At 56.8% G+C, this 18,838-nt stretch overlaps 1 protein-coding gene across 12 annotated transcripts in view; it reads left to right on the top strand.

Moving 5' to 3' along the window:
* Positions 1-18,838, top strand: part of GTF2IRD1 (GTF2I repeat domain containing 1) — a 114,313-nt gene that overhangs the window by 76,976 nt on the left and 18,499 nt on the right. For 9 of the 12 annotated variants that reach the window (XM_028483283.2, XM_028483278.2, XM_028483282.2 and 6 more), the window contains 3 exons: positions 3,412-3,595; positions 4,188-4,216; positions 6,350-7,080. In XM_028483283.2, the coding sequence (XP_028339084.1) occupies positions 3,412-3,595; positions 4,188-4,216; positions 6,350-7,080 (944 nt within the window). Of the gene's footprint in view, positions 1-3,411; positions 3,596-4,187; positions 4,217-6,349; positions 7,081-18,838 lie in introns of those variants that run through there. The other 3 variants (XM_028483285.2, XM_055082106.1, XM_055082107.1) reach the window with 1 other exon arrangement.

Genomic DNA, 18,838 nt, shown 5'->3' with positions numbered 1-18,838 from the left:
AACTAAGATCCTGCAAACCATACAGTGCAGCCAAAAAAAAAAAAAAAAAAATATATATATATATATATATATATATATATATATATATATATATATATATATCTGTAGGTAGATAGATAGATAGATATAAGAAGGAGCCAAAAGCCAAAGCATAAGGGCAGGTACTGGGGGAGAGGAGGACCCTGCGGAGCTGGCCAGAAGACAGATCCAGTTGTCCAGGGCCTTGGAGGGAACCATGATATCGGGTTTGTATTTTGGGAGGATTGACGTAAATGGAGCAGCTTTGCACTTTTAAAGTGTCTTCCTGTGTCTTCCTGGCTGCTGTGAGGAAAGTGAGTGGCTCTGGGAGGGTGGGAGTGGACACTGGGAGACCAGCCCAGAGGCTGGAGCAGTATTTAGGCGAGAGTGATGATGGCTTGGGCAGGCCCTGGCCGGGATGCTGCAGGAAACCGGATGGAGTGAGATGTGCTTCAGAGGGAGAATCACTGGCCCAAATTGACAGGGGCAGCGGGCGGAGGGGAGGCATCCAGTTGCATCCTGCCTCGAGGAAAGCAAGCTGTATCTGTTAAGATGCTTTTTGGTCTCAAGTAACAAAAACAAACTGGCTTCAACCGTTAAGGGGGTTAATTGGCTAATGATTCAGTTACTATGACTTCACAACAGATCACCCTAAAACGTGGTTGCCTAAAATAACCATGATCATGTATTATCTCTGAGGGTGTCAGCGAGTCAGGACTTCGGGAGCAAGCTGAGCTGGGCAGCTGTCACTCATGGTCTGTCCCGGGGTTGCAGGCAGAAGGCGGATGAAGCTGGGGTCATCTGGACGGCATCCTCACTCACATGTCTGACGCCTGGGCTGGGGAAAGAGCTGGTGCTGGAACAGCTGGGCCCCTCAAGCATCTTTCTCAGTTTCTGTGTGACCCCTCTACGTGGGCTTTCTGGCATAGCAACTCCATGGTAGCTGGATTTCCTGCTTATTGGTCAGGGCTCCTGAGTGTCCTGAGAGAGAGAGCCAGGTGGAAGCCATGTTGCCTTTTATGACCCAGCCTCAGAGGTTGTGCAGTGTCCCCTCTGCCGTACTGCGTTGGTCAAGGCAGTAACAAAGTTCCACCCAAGTGTGAGAGGAGGGGATATAGACCCCATTCTCTATGGGGAGTGTTGATGTTACACTATAAAAGGAACATGTGGGATGGGAGAAAGATTGGTGCCGCTGTCTTTGGACAGTACAATTAGCCATAACTCAGGAAATCCAGCAGTAGGGTGGCTTTCAGGATTAGCTGGATCCAGCAGCTCAGGGAATGAACTTGGTGTCCTTCCACTGTGTCAGAATCATCTCAGGCTGGCTTCCTGCCTGCTAGCAGAATGACCACGGCAGGTCCAGACATCCCATCCAGGGAGAGAGCTGGCTTTTCCACAGGCTTTCTCAGGAAAGCCTGATAGTTTCCCAGAATTCCCTGGGCCCTCCCCTGTTTCTCATTGATCCCCATTGAGTCACATGTCCAGTCTTTACCCAATCCCCATGGCAGAGAAATGCCACGTGCTCATCGGCTTAGGCCTGGGTTACCCAGACCTGTCACCGCGACAAGGGGGAGGAGGGAGGAGCACAGAGCTGCCAGAGACAGGTGGATTCCCAAACTGCCAGCCAGGGAGAAGGGGCAGCGCCCTCACTGAGCGGGGAAGTTTGAAGAGGGGAGATGATGGGTTCCATTTGGATATGTTGAGTCTGAAGGGTGAGTGGAGATGTCTCATAGGCAGGCAGAGAGACAAGCCTGCTGTTCAGGAGAGGTGTCTGATTTGGATGCAAAAATTAGACCATGGGAGCAGAGGAGACACCCCTAGGGGTGCAAAGAGAGCAGAAAGAGGACCCATGCAGGAAGCCAAGGAGCCCTGTGTTTAGAGGTCAAGTCCAGGAGGGGGAGGAGTGGCCAGAAAGGGGAAACCAAGAAAGTGAGGCACCGAGGACCAGGGCTTCAAGGAGGGGAGAGTGGTCATCTGTGTTGGATTCTGCCAAAAGAGAGCAAATATCTTCTGGGTTGGGGAACACAGAGGCCGTCGATCATTTTAGCTAGAGCCCTTTTGGGGGCAAGGAGTGAGGAAGTAGAGACGGCAGTGTTCCCATTCATGGATTATGGGTATAAGTACATTTCTGTCTGCAGCAAAGTCAGGATAAAGAATTTAAAACAGGCTGGAAATCCATAGAAACAGAAAGTGGATTAGTTTGGTTGCCAGGGCACAGAGGGAAGGAGTGAGGTGTGACTGCTAATGGGGATAGGGTTTCTCTTTGGGGTGATGAAAACGCTCTGGAGTTAGATAGTGGTGATGATTTCACAACCTCCTGAGGACGCTAAACACCACTGGATTGTTTAAGGCGGTAAATGTTATGGTATGTGAATTACATCTCAATTAAATAAAGCCAAGCAAACAAGCTGAAGCAATGGCACGAAGCCAGGGGTGACATGAAGACTCAGCCATTCTGTACTTGCTAGATGCAGGGCATGCATCAAGCTCTGAGTTTCCTAGGAGCCAGAGCAAAAAGGGAAATGAGGCCAGTTATACCATTCCCAGTGGCCACGAGATAAAAATTAGTTTATTGCCCAGAAAAAGTTCAGCTACTTCTCCTAGTGCAAAGACGTGCAGAGATTTCTGCAGCACATCTTTGAAAAGGGGCATCCTGTGACACTGAGGAGTGTCCAGCCCTCCGTCCAGGAGGGGACTCCCATGGTGCACCCCACCTAAGTCAGAGAGCCATGGACGTTCACATCAGCCTGACAGCAGGCAGCAGGCCTTGGCCCAGAGTGGATCAGCGGTGGATTCAGGACCAATCCCAGGCTGTGAGACAAAGCGCAGTCCCTGGGATGGCCATGCCACAGCCCCCTGCAGAGGGGATTGGCGACAGGAATGAGGCTGAGCCCCAGATGCGGAAAGAGAGCCCTGAGGTCTGAGCCGCACCCTGGCTGGCCTCCCTGCTCCGAGATGCGATCTGCCCTTTTAGGCCAGGCTGATCCTGAGCCAGGGTGAGGCAGAGCCTGTGGGGCTCATGGCGGATCAGGCGTTGTACGGAAGGGCCAGCTGTGCCCACGAGGTACCGTCCTTGAGACGGCTTTCAGATTCTCAAGCTGCGAGGCCTCTGACGTTAGCCCCTGCCCTCTCCCAGCAGCCATAGCCACACGTCCCCTGGCCACTGCTCAGCCTGCCCTGGTCACACACCCACACCCCCGACCCCCTAGGGCCCCTGCCTCCCAGTCCCTCGCTGACTGTGCCTTTCTGCAGTGCTACTCGACGGCCCCCCACCATACCCCACCGTGCACGGGGTGTATCACGCTCGTGCATGGAGCATCCGCTGGCTGCCGACAACCCGCCAGCCCCACCTCTGGCGCCTGACAACACGTCCTCTGTCCCTCTCATCCGCAGGGGAAGCCTTGGGCATCAAGTACCCGGTCCAGGTCCCCTACAAGAGAATCAAGAGTAACCCCGGCTCGGTGATCATCGAGGGGCTGCCCCCCGGGATCCCTTTCCGAAAGCCCTGCACCTTTGGCTCCCAGAACCTGGAGAGGATCCTTGCGGTGGCTGACAAGATCAAGTTCACCGTCACCAGGTACTCAGGGGAAGGGGGACAGAGAGGAGGCGAGGCTACCACGGGAGGGGGCTCGCAACACAGACCCTTGGGCTTTCCTTCGGGTAGACCTGCCCTCCATGGACAAGGCAGCTCTTCCAGCACCACCCGGGGTCCTGGGGGTTGGAGGAAGGGGGACTGCAGGCCAGCCAGGGTGCAGGGAGCCCCACAGAGGTGAGTCTAGCTCCCCTGTCCCCCAGCCACCATAGCGGGGGCAGCCTTCATGGGTCCCACCTACCTGCTGCGGCCCCTGTTCACTGCACTCCTTCCTGATCCCCTGGAAGAGGCGTTTGGCCCATGTCAGAACAGAGGAAACTGAGACAAGTGATTTGCCCCAGGCCACAGAGCTAGCTGGGTGGTGCCAGCAGGGCAGAGCCAGCGGGAGACCCTGCTTGGCCTGGTGCACAGCGGCCCTGCCGCAGCGTCCCAGGGTCCCCAGGGTCCCGTGCGCACGAAGCACCGGGCATCTTGTTAAAATGCAGATTCTGCTTCAGCAGGTCTGGGGTGGGTCCCACGCATTCCTCACAAGCTCCCAGACCCTCCCCTGACACCCCCATCTCTGTTTCTCTTCCAGGCCTTTTCAAGGACTCATCCCAAAGCCTGGTAAGAGGCGCTGCCTGTGGGGGGCCACTTGGCACGGGGGTGGGCCATGGTGCTGGGGGCCAGAGGCCGGAGTGGAGCTCACCGTGGGGCACCGGTTCCAGGGCCCTGGAGCGGGACCCCCCGCCCTTCTGTTGTCCCGCCTCCCTGGGCTCTGGCCCCAGCAGGGAGGAGGAAGGCCAAGCTGGAACCTGGCCCCTGGGACAGAGAAAGGGGTGGTGGGGTGGCACTGGTGATTTCTAAGCCTGGGATGGGGGTTCAGGGGGGGGGGCCTGGCCGGGTCAGTGCCCCCCACTTTCCTTAATGCAGGGGCCTTGGTGAGCAGATGAGGTTGATGGGGGTGGGTTCCTAACCTCAGAGGGAGGGGTGTCTGCAGGGGAACCTGCGAGCTTGGCGGTGGGATGTGGGTGCTTCGTAAAATGCCTCTCCTGGCCCCATTTCAAGGCATCCACCCCCCCACCCCCATCCCCCCAGGCTATGTCCTGGCTCTCCCAAACCTTGAATGAGCAGGGGCTGTCCCTGCGGGGGGTGACATGACCACCTGGTCAGCACTCAGGGTTGGCCGGGCCTCCAAGGAGGCCGCTGCATACGCAGACCCCAGAGCCTGCGTGTGGAGAGATGGGGAGGAGCTCTGCCGCCTCTCCCCTCCTCCCGCTGGGGGTCACTGGCAGCCCTGGGCCCTTGGGGAGGCTGCGCTGGGAACAGAGAAAGCCTGCAGGACAGGAATCCAATTTCACAGTCGCGGTCACATCCACTTCACTCCTCACCCACCTCCGTGCGCCCTGACCCTGCCACCTATAGCTGTTCGCTCCCTGCGCCCAGGCCTGGCTTGGTGGGCTTCTGGGGAAGGGGCGACCTGGAGGGGGGCCAGACTCACTGAGGGGTGTAGCAATGTGGCAGCTGCCATCGGGCTGCAGGGACCCCCCAGGAGGAGGAGCCGAGGAAGGGGTGCTTGGGAGGGTTTCCTGGAGAGGAAGGCTCTCGTGGGGCCTCAGGGGAGAGCAGGACGTGGAGGGCCAGGAGGAGAGGGAGGGAGGAGAGGCAGGTGGTCAGCTGGGGAAGCAGCAGGGGTCCAAGGCCTACGCCCAAGGTGTTTTTCCAGAACTCTCAGAGGTGTGAAAGCCGTCGGATGATGTTAGTAAGGTAGAGATGATGAAGGTAAGAGCAGCAAAACACAGCCGTGGTGGCCCCGGCGGAGACCTTGCCAAGAGATTACTGGGTGTCAGACCCTGTGCTGACCGCTTCACGTGGGTCCATTTTACACATGTTTCCGGAGGTCCTTCCTCCTCGGGCTGGGCGGTGGTCTGGGTACCGTGGTTACAGACAGAGGAGGCATCTCGTTTACTCCTCACACCTGTGAGGTTGGCGCCAGAGCCTGACCTTCAGGGGGAAACCGAGGCTCGCGTTTCAGCAATGTGCCCACGTCACACGGCTAGCAAGGGGCCTGGCCGGCCTCTAGGCCCGTGATCTGGAGCACTTCGCCCCAGTGGAGAGGTAGGCCTGTGCTTCTGGGGGCTGCAGGACAGAACAAGGGTACAGGGGCTCAGGTACTCATGAGAACATCACAGGCCCGGGGACCCTCTTCTCATCGGCCATGGGGGGCAGGACACACGTTCCCTGGGGCCACCTGGGGCCCCTGGCCCATCCCTGCTCTGTGACAGGCCACTCAGCCCTCTGTGGACCTGCCTTGCTCCAAGACCGTGGTGGGCAGCCTGTGGTCCGCTCGCCTGCCCCGCAGCAGGGGCCCCGTGACCCTGTCAGCCCTGTGCCACTGAGTCAGCTTCAAGCCACTGCCCGTCCCGACTTCACTTTCTGCCCAAGTTGGTGTCAGAGCCGGGCAGTGTCCATCCTTCCTCTTCCCATGAGCGGCAGAGGAAGGGTGGCCGGGCCTACCTCTCTGCTGATGGAGAGGAGAAACACGGCGAGGCAGTCCGTCGGCCTCCCCCTGCACACCCTGTGATCCCCGGCCCCTCCTACCCGGAAGGAAGGGCCCCGTGGAGGCCTGAAAATATAGCTGCTCCAGGGGTATGCACATATTTTAACGAGTTTGAAAAGCAAGAAATACACGTGATATGCTGGGCTGTGAGTTCAGCACTTTGCGTATCACCTTTTTTTGTCCCCTTTTTACGGATGAAGAAACTGAGGCCAAGGGAACTTCAGTGACTTGCCTGGGACGCCCAACCCGTAGTGGAGGAAGCGTTGGTTCCACACCTGGCTCCCTGCTCCGTCAGGGAGGCCCACTGATGCCAGGCGGGCGGCACGTAATTCAGAGCAGCCACCGAATAGCGGAGTGTCGGGCTTTGGGGAGAAACACTGCGGGGCGGAGAGGCAGCCAGCAGCCATCGCCCCCTTCTGGGGCGGTGACCTCTTCCACTGACCACGGCTCGCCCTCCAGCAAGGGGGGCTCGACAGCTCATCTTCCTGTTCTTGAATCTCAGCCATCACCCCAAGGTGGCCATCTGCCCCCCATTTCTCTGTGCCAGTCTTCCCGCCCACCCATCGGCCTTCCCTGTGGCCCCTCTGTGTGCAGACAGGGCCCTTGGAAATGCTTTCTCTGCCCACGTGGTATGGGAGAGGGTGGCAGCCTGCCTAGAAGAAGAGATAGGCACCTGGCCCTGGCCCCAGGCCTCAGGGGTGGAACTGCCAGAGCCTTTCCAGGCATTGGCGCTCTGGGCCGGGTGTCAGCCTGGAGGGACCGGGGCAGATGGGCTGGCAGGCCAGCTGTGTGCTTCCTAAAGCCATTTGTCACGCTGGACCGGGAAGGTGTCCAGACTCACAGGGGCCTCCGAGGGTTCACCAGAGGTCGCTGGGTGCTGTTCCTGCCCCAGAAAGGGCTGTTCCCAAACTGTCCATTAGGCAGTCGCTGAAGCCTGACGCGGGCCAGCTCCTGGGGTTCCGAGGTGAATTGGAGCAGGAGGTCAGGTCTCTGGGGAAGGCGGAACGCTGGCAGGTGCCATAGCCTGGAGAAAGGTAGGCTATACCTGTGCGCGTGGAGGGGTGGCAGATGATGTGCTTTGGGACTGGGGGCCGAGGTGGTGTGGGGGCCGTGGGAGAGCACAGGCTGGTGCTCAGACAGACCCAGGTTGAACCCCAGACGCCTCTTACTAACCCCGTGACTCTGGGCTCATTATTTCACATTTCCGAGCCTCCGCTTCCTCCTCCGTGAGATGGAGATGGTCATATCTGCCTCCCCAGGTGATCTGAATGAATGAATGGTGGGCATTGGTGGGTGAGCCATGGAGGACGGTTTTCCCCCTGCTGATGCTTGAGAGAGATGTTTGTGAAGCCCTCAGCCCTGGACCAGCTATGATAGGAAGGGCTCAGCCAATGGGGTTGGCAGTTGTTACTGTTATTCCTGGGGTCGGGAAGGCTTCCTGGAGGAGGTGACATTAAGCTGGGCCTTGGAGTTGAGCAGAAGGGTGTGTGGTTCTAACACAGGGCACAGCCTAAGTGAGGGCACGGAGCGGGTGTCTGACTAAACCAGGCTCAATCCCAGGGGCCTGAGTGAGTGAGGCCTGGGCGAGGTGCACACCACTGGAAGCTCCTTGCCACCTGGCCACCTGCCTGCAGCAGCACTGAGTTAAATTAGGGACACTGGGCCAGGGGCCAGAGAGGCAGGTGGCTGGGGACAGTCTCTGCCCTCAGCAGCACCAAGTCAAGGTGGGTCTCTCCCCAGACCCAGAGGGGCCCGAGGCTGTGCAAACCCAGGACAGCAAAGGGGGCTGTTCGTGATATGTTGGGAAAGATCAGGGGTGACTAAGGAAGGAGAGGCCCTCCGCCCAGGTGGCTGGTGTAGCAACAGCTGTAGAACATTCTAATAGGTCGGGAAACACGAATACATACCCATGGTGGAAATCTGGAAAATATGGAGATCTCACTGCCCAGAGGGCTGTTTATTTTTATGATGATACATTTTTTCCAGATTTTTCCCCAAGCTTATTAATTGTATAGCTCGTCCTTTCCATAAATTTACATACACACACGCTTAAGCATAAGCGTTTTCCCATGTCTTTAAAACACTTTACAGTGGTCTGTCATCAGGGTGCATCATAGTTGTATAACAGCCCTGTCCCCCAAGAGTGGACGTTGGGGCAACTTCTCACACTGTGGATACCTAACATCCACATCATGCTGATGATTTGCTGATTACCAAGCCTTCCCATACCAGCACATTTGATCTCCCCCAATAACCAGTCCTACAGGAAGAAACAGGCTCAGAGAGGTTAAGGAACTCGCTGGAGGTCACACAGCATGTGCCCAGGCTTTCCCCACCCCCGACGTTTCATCCACACCGGGTAGGTCTTTGCTGCCCCCTTCTGGCTATCAGCATCTATAACATTAGTCCTGCCTGTCTAACCCTTAAGGCTCATAATCCTGAGTTCATTTATTTGCACAACAACAATAAAAAGATTATTGAATGCCTGTTGTACGCCAAGCAAGATCTGGGAATACAAAATAGAAAAAAATCTCTACCCCCCCGTGGTGCTTATATTCTAATAGGGGAGACAGGTAAATAAGAGCAAATAGTATCATATTCAATAGTGACAAATGCCATGGAGACAAACACAAAAGATAGGACTGTCAAGAGCACAATTTTAGAGAGGCCACCAGAAGTTAAGGCCTGAATGAAGACGGTATAAGCCATGTAGAAATCTAGGTCGATGGTCAAGGAACTAAGATCCCACATGTCGTGGGGCAACTAAGCCTGCGTGCCACAACTACTGAGCTCGCGCACCTCAACTAGAGCCCCCGTGCCACAAACTACAGAGCCCACGTGTCCTGGAGCCCACACGCCACAACTAGAGAAGAGAAAACCCACACGCCACGACTAGAGAGAAGCCCGCACACCACAACGAAGAGCCCGTGCCGCAATGAAAGGTCCCTTGTGCCTCAATGAAGATCCCGCGTGCCGCAACTAAGACCCAGTGCAGCCAGAAATAAATTAACTAACTCAATAAATAATAAATAAATAAATGTTAAAAAAAAAAAAAAGAAAGAAAGAAATCTAGGTCGAGACATCCAGGGAGAAGAGTTGTCAGTGCAAAGGCCCTGGGGCCCTGGACATATTTTGAAAGTAGGGCCAACAGGATTGCTGAGAGTGAATGTGGGGAGGGGGAAAGAGAGAGATCAAGGATGGCATCAAGGGACTTCCCTGGTGGCCCAGTGGTTAGGACTGCACGCTTCCACTGCAGGGGACATGGGTTTGATCCCTGGTCGGGGAACTAAGATCCCGCAAGCCACACGGTGTGGCAACAAAAAAACCCAAAGCAAAACAGGATAGCATGAAGATTTTGTCCCAAGCAGCTGGAGAGGGAAAGGGAGGTGAGGATATGAGTGGTGGGCAAATTTGACACGCAAGTGGACAGGTTGGGAAGGCAGTTGTATCTGCAAATCAGAGAGAGCCCCACTGAGGGGTATGGCTTAGGGATAGAACATTTGACTACAGAGAGAGTCCCCCTGGAGACATGCAGTCGGGAGCCATTCTGTATTTCATGCATTTTAGTCATGAAACTGGATCACAGTGGGGTTCAGCATGGATAGTCAGAAGGGGTCCTCCAAGGATGAACCCTGGGGCCCTCCAGCATTTAGAGCTGAGGAGAGACAAGTGAACCCCCAGAGGGTGTGATGTCCTGGAAGCTGAGTGAGAAACTGTTGAAGGAGAGTGATCACCTGGGCCCAGTGCTGCTGCAAGGTCAGGTTCAGACCTGAGATGGGACTGTGGGATGGAGCAGCCCAGAGGTCCAGGGATGGCACAGTCAAGAGCAGTTTCGGGGGCTTCCCTGGTGGCGCAGTGGTTAAGAATCCGCCTGCCAACGCAGGGGACACGGGTTCAAGCCCTGGTCCGGGAAGATCCCACATGCCGCAGAGCAACTAAGCCTGTGCGCCACGACTACGGAGCCTGCTCTCTAGAGCCCGCGAGCCACAACAGCTGAGCCCGCGTGCCACAACTACTGAAGGCCGCGCGCCTAGAGCCCGTGCTCCGCAACAAGAGAAGCCACCGCAATAAGCCCGTGCATCGCAACGAAGAGTAGCCCCCTCGTCGCAACTAGAGAAAGCCCGCGCACAGCCACGAACACCCAACGCAGCCAAAAATAAATAAATAAAATAAATACATTTATTGAAGAAAAAGAGAAAAGAGCAGTTTCAGGGAGGCGAGAGGACCTGAGTGGAATTGTGGGCTCAGGGGAGAACAAGAGAAAAGAAATGAACTCATCAGCTGCAGATGATGGCCCTTTGGGGACAGAGGAGAGGTGGGGTGGGAGCTGCAGGGTGAAATGGGATGAGGAGAGGGGTTTGGAGGTTGAATAGTGACAGTGTGATTTTAGAGAAATGGATGATATGGCAGCGGGCGGGGGGGGAGAGGGAGCCGAGGAGGGACGTCCCGTGGAATTGTGGGCTCAGGGGAGAACAAGAGAAAAGAAATGAACTCATCAGCTGCAGATGATGGCCCTTTGGGGACAGAGGAGAGGTGGGGTGGGAGCTGCAGGGTGAAATGGGATGAGGAGAGGGGTTTGGAGGTTGAATAGTGACAGTGTGATTTTAGAGAAATGGATGATATGGCAGCGGGGGGGGGGGGAGGGAGCCGAGGAGGGACGTCCCCCTGAGAACAGGAGGCGGGGAAGGGGGTGCTGAGAGCACTGCCAGAACCCCTCTGCACACAGGGGGGCAGGGGAAGGGTTGGAGGCAGGGTCCTAGGGGGAGGGCTAGAAAGATGGGAAGGGACAGTCTCAGAAGGAAGTATGACCCGGACACCGTGGAGGGGCCACCAGTGTTAATGACCAGGGGCTTTAGACGTGACTGGAAAGAGGAGAGGAGGTCGAGATGGAGGGCCAGGGGCTTGGAAGGCGTGTCTGCCCGCACGCACGTTGATCCCTAGGAAACAGGACGGACGGCAGCGGTGTGGGTGTCCTGAGCCCCGTGCAAGTTCAGTGCCACCCGCAGGCAAAGACCAGTCCTCCCCCTCGCCCAGGAGAACCAGCTCCCCGCAGGCAGGCCGCGCGCGCATCTGGGGGTCTGGGAGAGCTTCCCAGGGAGCTGACGTTCCTCCCGGGGGATGGGGGTATTCCAGGCTGAGAGTCAGCACTTGCCGAGGTGGGGAGCCCTGAAATGACCATCCATGTCCAACCCCTGCTGAGTGCCCACGGCGTGCCAGGCCCTAGGCCTTTCCCCCAGAGCCTCGTGGGGTCTTCACAGCAAGCCTGCGAGGTAGATGCTGTTTTCATTCCCATTTTGCAGCTGAGCACACTGAGGCTGAAGGAAGCAGTCACGTAGGTAACACAGGGCTGAAGTCATACCCAGGGCCGTGCCGTTCTGGAGCCTGGGCTGGTTGGGCAGTGGGGGGAAGGTCGCAGCCGAAGAATAAGGCCGAATCATGCGCGGCCTTGACCTAAACGCTGGGCACTCAAGCTTTCTCTGGTGGCATTGGAGGCTTTTTCAGTCAAGGAAATGATAGGGTTGGATTTGTATTGTCTTAACGATTACCATGGTAACCACACTTCCACCTACCAAGGTGGATGGGAGAAGGCAAAACTGGAGCAGCGTGGGCTGTGGGACCCAGAGATGGGTGGGGTTAGGATCTAGAGGTGGCAGTGGGGCGTGAGGAGGAAGAGAGGGCAGAAGGTTCCAGAAGGGTGACGGTGGTGTCCATCCCCAAGGCGGGGTCTGCAGGCCTGTGGGACATCCAGGAGCAGTCGTGGTGCTGAGAGCCTGCAGGGCGGCGCTGGGGCTGGCCTGGGTGAGCGTGGAGCCAGCAGAGAAGGCCCAGGGCAGAGCCGGGAGCACACCGACCTCCAAGAGACCTTGAGGGAGAGGAGCCTGTGAAGGAACAGAGGAGGTGGAGCCCCAGGAAAGGAGGTGGAGGGATTTGCGGGTAAGAAGCGCTGAGTCAGGCAGCTGTTTGCAAATCTCCCACGAGAGCAGAGTCCTAGGCAACACCAGAGAGATCAAGGAAGTGAACATTCTCGAAAGGTTCTCGAATAGCAGCGGCTTTAAAAAAAAACAAAAAGCCTTGTTAGGTAGTGAGTTCCCCATGACTGGAGGCATCCAAGCAGCCACTCACCTGGAGGCACTGCAGGAGAGGCGGGAGGGGCTTTGCCCGCTGCAGCTACCTTTGGGTTGTGCATCCCGTGCCTGTCTGCCCGGAGCCCCAGCCCTTTAGAACCAGGGAGGGCGCAGACAGAGGGGTCTCCCCACCCACCAACTCACTTCCCTCTGCTGCCCGGCTCCAGGCTTCCCCACAGCTGCCCTGCCCCAGCTTCCCTCTGGCCAAACACAGGCTTCCAGCTTCCTCTCCTTTTGGTTTGGTTCTTTGGACCCCAGCAGCTCAGCCCTCCCTGCCAGCTTGGGGGAGCTCCCTGGTGAGCAGCAAGCCCGCCCACCCCCGGAGCCAGGGGCCTCCGGGCCCCACAGACAGAGCAGAGCTGCCGACTTCCTGTGTGACTCCAGCAGCAAGTCCGGTTTGCCTGCCTGGGCCTCGCTTTCCCTCTTTGCAAGGTGGGTAGAGTCACACGGGGGCTGCCCCGGGGTGCCCCAGCAGGGCAAGGAAAGGAGGAATAAATGGCCCGTCGTGCGCGGGAGGGGTAAGGCGGAGAGGCCGGCCAGGCCGGAGCGTGGAGGGCCTGGAAGGCCTGGCTTTGCAGCGTGGACTGGACCCTGCAGACCCGGCCTTGGCAAGCTCTTCCGCTGACGTCCCCGAGGCCGGAGCCCGAGCACACCCGCGGGACAGGGCCGAAGCTCTGCCGGGCCCCAGCTTTACCTAGGAAGCCCCCGTTCCAGAGAGTCTCCACTTGAGTTTTCATTCGAGGAACTATGTCAGATTACATTCTGCTGAGAAAATAGATCTCCCCACTTGACACACTTCCCACCCCCAGCGTTGCCTGAGGCCCAGTTTGAGAAGCTCAGCTGTGGGTGAAGGGCCTGCGGAGGGGAGGGCTGTGATCCCATTTGCGGGGAGGGAACGGCTCCAGCCCCAAATGGCACCTCTCGTCATTGTCCCCATTGGGGCCTCTGCTAGGTCTCTGCGGGGTCTCCTGTCACTCACCGGGTGCTGGGAGGAGTGGGCTTCCCGGAGAAGGGGACCTGAGCTGGGCCTGGGATTGACCTCAGCAGAGGGCATTTGGGGGTGGGGAGAAGGACTGAATAGGAGCAGGAACAAGTCCGCTGCTGGGCCCTCGGGAGCTGGGTGACCTTGGATGAGTTAACTTACTGTCTGTGACCCTGGATAAGTTAACTTGCTATCTCTGGGCCTCGAGGTCACATGGAGCAGGGACAGCCTTCATGGTACACACACACCCCCCCCCCCCCCGCCGCCGACCCTTGTCACGCACCCCTGCCTCCCTCTCTTCCCTACGCCACCCCCTCCACCCTTCCAACTCGTAAGAGCTCAAAATAAAACCCTCCTTTCTCAAGTTTCTAAAGATGTCACACTTCCAGTGCCAGCCACATGTTTCTCCACTTCATTATCTCTGCTTTTCTTTGTTAATTAGGCTCCAGTAATGATCTCACTTCTGCTTTCCCGGGAAGAGCTGGCATCTGCTGGGTGGGGCCTGGAGGCCTTTGTGGGCAGACGCCCCCGGCTGCCAGGCCCAGAATTGGCTGGCTGCCTCCTTTCCTGCAGGAGGGGAGGCCCCGCCCTTTCCATCTGGGTCGTGGCCGCCCCAGTCTGCCCCTGGGCTGGTCAGTGGTGTCAGCCCTGCCCTCCCTCAGCTCTGCCAGGTGGGGGAAGGGTACCCCAAGGTTCCCAGCGGCTGTTAGACAGGGGGCTCCTCAGGCCCCAGGAGCGAGCAGTGGGGGGCTTCAGGCTCTTCTGCAACATTCCAGAAAACCTCACCGAATCTAGTTCCCCAGCTGGGACCACCCAAGCCGACAGGAACAACTAACGCCTTTATTTAGGCTGGAATGAGATCAGCTCTCAGGGTCACCAGGCACTGTGTGCGGAACAGAAGCTCTCTCGCTGGCTGATAAATGTGTCTTTGAGCCACGCAAGTGGAGGCCTGGGGGGTGGGGCACGAAGGATGGCTCAGCGCACGTGGCTTACTGGGTGGACTGGATCTTTCCAACCTCGGGTGGGGTGGGGTGGGGTGGGGTGGGGGAGGGTCTGGTGGCAAAAGAGACCTCGTGGTGGGAGGTGGGGATGGGGACAGGACAGCACAGCCTGCGGAGGGACCCCTGCAGGTTTGGGAGCTCAGGACCAGGTACTTAGTCTGTGAATGGTTCCGAGGTGTCTTCTGGGCCGGGCACTGGGCTGGGCGTAAGTAGCTTTTGATCAACACCAATTAAAGAGAACCCTGCCTCTCGTGGAACTTACGTTCTGGTGTGGATGCAGAGAACAGACCATGTGCGAAGGGTAAAGTACCAGGTGTGGGTGCTGAGAAGTCACGACGCGAGATGTGGGGTGGCCAGGGAAGGCTGGTGAGCAGAGGCCTGAAGGCGGCAGTAGTGAGCCAGGAGGGCATAGAGAAGAGCCTGGCAGGCCGAGTTCAGACTGCAAAGGCCCTGAGGTCCCCTGCCAGGGTGGGAGGCCAGGTCCGGTGGAGGACCTGGTAGGAGATGAGATGGAAATGGGAGAGAAGGCCGATTGTGGACGATGGATCAGGCTGCTGACCCTTGTTCCGAGTGGGCTGGGAGCCAGGGCAGGCTTCTGAGCAGAGGAGAGACAATACAGTTTAGGATCTAACAGCATCCTTCTGGCTGCTGGGTGAGGACACACAGGGTGGCAGCAGGGGACGATGTAGGGAGTTGGTCCTGGCAAAGCAGGTGAGGCCCAGTGGTGGCAGCCGTGGTGGTAAGTCCTGGACTCTGGGCAGAGTTTGTAGCGGAAGCCAACAGTTTGCTGATGTGGGCTGTGAGAGAGAGAGGAGTTGAGTTTGACCTCAGGGATTTGGGCTGAGCTTCTGGAAGGATGGAGGTGCGGGTAGGTAGCTGAGATGAGGAAGATGCAGGAGGAGCTGGCCGGGGGGCGGCGGGGGGACTCTCAGGCATGTTTGTGGCATGTGAAGGCTGGGGTATTACCCAGGCGCTGTTCCATGTAGAGTGGGGGCAGGGGGCGTGTCCAGGGAGTGGTCCAGGCTTGAGGTATAATTTGCGGAATCACAAGCATATTGCTGGTATTTAAAGCCCTAACAGAATGAGATCATTGGGAGTGGAGTCAGAGGGCCAGGGCCCTGGTGCCTTCAGCCTTTGTGGGTAAGGAAAACACCGGGAGGGGCCGGGAGTGGGTGGTGTCCTGGGGCTGAGTGGAAGAACCCCGTTCTCCCTGGGGGAGGCCCTTCTCCCCTTGTGGCCGTGAGGCTCCCACGGCCCAGAGACGCGGCTGAGCATCTTGCAGGGATGTCAGGGGTCAGGCCCTGAGCAGCGATGGCTTCTCAGCAGGCCCCAGGCCCACTGTGCAGGATTATAGATGCCACCCGAGGCAAGCGGGAGAAGGTTTCCCCTCCGCTGCACGAAGTAGGGGAGCCCCGGGTTTCTACTGTCTGTTCCATGAAACAGCAGGTTCTGCACGCCCTCTTGGGTGGGAACCTGGAGAGTGGCAGGGCTGGGTGAAAACAACTTCACTGGTACCAGCAGAGGATCTCCTTCGCCAGGGAAAGGAGGATGGATTTGCCCCACAGACAACAGAGAGCCCTCGGCGAGTTTAAAGCGAGGGAAGGACATGGTCGGATAGACTGTTCAGAAAAATCTGAGTGGCTTGCAGAGCAGAGGATGAATTCGGGGAGGGCAGGTGAGAAGACCCACCTGGATTTTTGGATGGAGACAAGGGGGCACAGAGGGGTTTCGTTGGCTGCTGTAACAAATTACCCACTCGGTGGCTGAAAGCAGCACAGGTTTATCTCCTTACAGTTGTAGAGCTAAGAAGTCCGAAATGAGTCCCACAGGGCTAGTCACGGTGTCCGCAGAGCGGGTTCCTTCCCAAGGCTCCGAGGGAGAATCTGTTTCCTTGTCTTTTCCATCTTCCAGAGGCCGCCTGCATTCCTTGGCTTGCAGCCCCTCCTGCATCTTCAAAGCGCATCCGTCCAAACTCTGTTGTCCCCTCTCCCTCTGCTTTTGACCTTGCCTCCTTACAAGGACCCTTGTGATTACATTTAGGGTCCACTCAAATAACCCAGGATAATCTAGCCACCTCAAGATCCTTAACTTAGTCACACCAGCAAAGTCCCTTCTGCCATGTAAAGAAACATAGTCACAGGCTCCAGGGATTAGGGCGTGGACAGCTTTGGGAGCCACTACTCAGCCGAGGTTTCTCTCCTGAGCGACCGTGTGGGAGGTTGGACCCACGAGAAGGGAGGAGAGACAGGTTTGAGGGGACCTGGAGAAGCCGGCCCGGGATGTGCAGAATCAAAGGTGCTCGAGGAAGCAGGGGGAAATGTGGGTTTGGGGGTTGCGGGTGCAGAGAGAGTGAGAAGAAACAGCAGCACGGATGGAGCAAAAGGAAGATCTCTTCCCTCCCCGTGTGCAGCAACTGAGTCGGACACTCCTGCCCTGTCCTCCAGCCACAAGAGAGCGAGGCTGTACTGCCAGGTGGTCAGTGGGCTGGGGTGAATCCTGGCTCTCCCTCCAGCTCACTGTGTAACCCGGGGCACGTGGCTTCCTCTGTGTGCCTCAGTCTCCTCGTCTGTAGGATGCAGACACTCCTAGGACCAACTTCGTAAGGTTGTCAGAAGGGTTAAGTGAAGGAAGCCATGCAAAGATCTAAGAAGAGTGCCTGGCACGCAGGAGCTGAATGTCTCAGACAGTTATTTACCGAGCGCCTGTGATGTGTCGGGTGTTATTGCGTGTGCTGGGGCTGTAATCCTGAACACGTGCAAACAGACTGCACGCTCAGCCCACAGGAAGCATCTGTTCTCGGGCCGTTGGCTGCAGAGTTTGCTGTACAGCGTGAGGCTCGGGATCGGTACCCGCCTCCCCGCGTAAGGCAGTAGAGCCCTCCCTCGCCTGTGCGGTCCGCTGCCTCTGTCTGTCCACCTTGCCCAGCCTGGGAGCTGATGCCCTGCTCATCACACTTAGTGTGTGGCACTCCGTACCTGGCCAGTCGTGGCCACAGTTCGGCCTTGGGACCGTGGAGGAGGGAAGGGGAGAGGAGAGGGAAGGAGACGATTTCCCTTGGGAAGGGCCATGGGCGTGTCTGCTCCCAGGACCCCCACCAGAAAACCTGGCGCTTGCTCTGCCCAGCCAGGTTTGCAGGTTCGAGCATGGAGCTGCAGGAGAGTTCGTGAGAAAGCCCTCTGAGGAGGTACTGGGCTGTTCTCGGAGGGGAAAGCAGCACCCAGGGGTCAGAGAGACCTGGGTTTGAGCCTCAGCGCCACCCATCGCAAACCATGCAGCCTTGGTGGCTGGGAGCAGACACCTTGACTCCTCTGAGCCTCGGTTTCCTTATGTGTAAAATGGGGATCTTAACACCTAGAGGTCAGGCTTGTCATGAGGAATAAAGAGCATCCCTGTGTGAATCACCAGGCGCTGTCTCCGCTGGGCACGTGTCATCAGCAGAGGGAGGATTTGCATCCCAGTGTCCGGCAGCTGGGAGGGCGGTGAAAGGGCCTGGAGCCCCAGCGGGAGGCCCCAGCCAGACAGCTCTCTCTTGGCCATTGTTCCAGGCTCTTGTGTGCAGTGGGTCAGCTGAAGGTCGGACAGCTGGGCTCCAGGGAGGAACCTGGATCACCTGCCCAGGCAGGTTGTGGTCCACCCACCACGCACCTTCATCCCCGGGAAGGGAGATGGATGGATGGGGGCACAGAGCCCAGCTCGAGGGAACTCTGGGGGAGAAGGCTTGCTTTCTTCCCTCCCCTGTCCCCCTCCCCAGAGAACCCCATGCACTGATCAGATCCGTCATGATCCCTGGCTCATAACCTACTCTGCCATTAATCCCTGCATGTAACCATCAATCGATCAATTGCCTGAGGGTTGTAACTTTTTATTTTGAAGTGATTTTTAATTTACAAAAAGTTGCAAAGATAGCACAGAGTTCCCAAATACCGTCTGACCCATGTAGGATGTTAACATCTTGCATAACCGTGGTCCATTTGTCAAACCTAAGAAATTAACATCGATCGGTGCCTGTAGGCTTTATTTAGATTTCTTCAGTTTTTCCACCGATGTCGTTTTCACATTCCAGAATCCAATCCAGGATACCACATTGCATTTAGCATTCATTTATTTTTATTCTTTCATTCGTATTCCCACATATTTGTTTGCTCACTCGTTAATAAATACTATGGTGAACGCCCATGAACCCGCCACCCGTCTAAGAATCAGAACAGAACCAATAACGTACATCCACCTACGTGCTCTCCCTCATCCTGTCTGCCTGTCTCCCCAGAACAAATATGCTGAATTTTATGTGTGTCATTCTCTTGGTTTCTTTCCCTTCAAAATTGCAAAACTGCAGGAAAAAAAAAAGAATAGTATAATGCCTGCCCATATATTCTTTGTCTGGATTCATTAATTCTCTTTTTTGTGTTTGTGTGTGTTAATTCTTTCTTCTTTTTATTTATTCTTTAATTTTTGGCCTCACCATGCGACATTTGGGATCTTTTCGGTTTTTTTTTTAATAAATTTATTTTTTCTTTATTTTTGGCTGCGTTGGGTCTTCGTTGCTGCACGCGGGCTTTCTCTAGTTGGGGCGAGCGGGGG

This window comes from Physeter macrocephalus, unplaced genomic scaffold (genome assembly GCF_002837175.3).
Source record: "Physeter macrocephalus isolate SW-GA unplaced genomic scaffold, ASM283717v5 random_17, whole genome shotgun sequence".
NCBI lineage: Eukaryota > Metazoa > Chordata > Mammalia > Artiodactyla > Physeteridae > Physeter > Physeter macrocephalus.
This window is presented reverse-complemented; position numbering and strand designations above follow the sequence as displayed.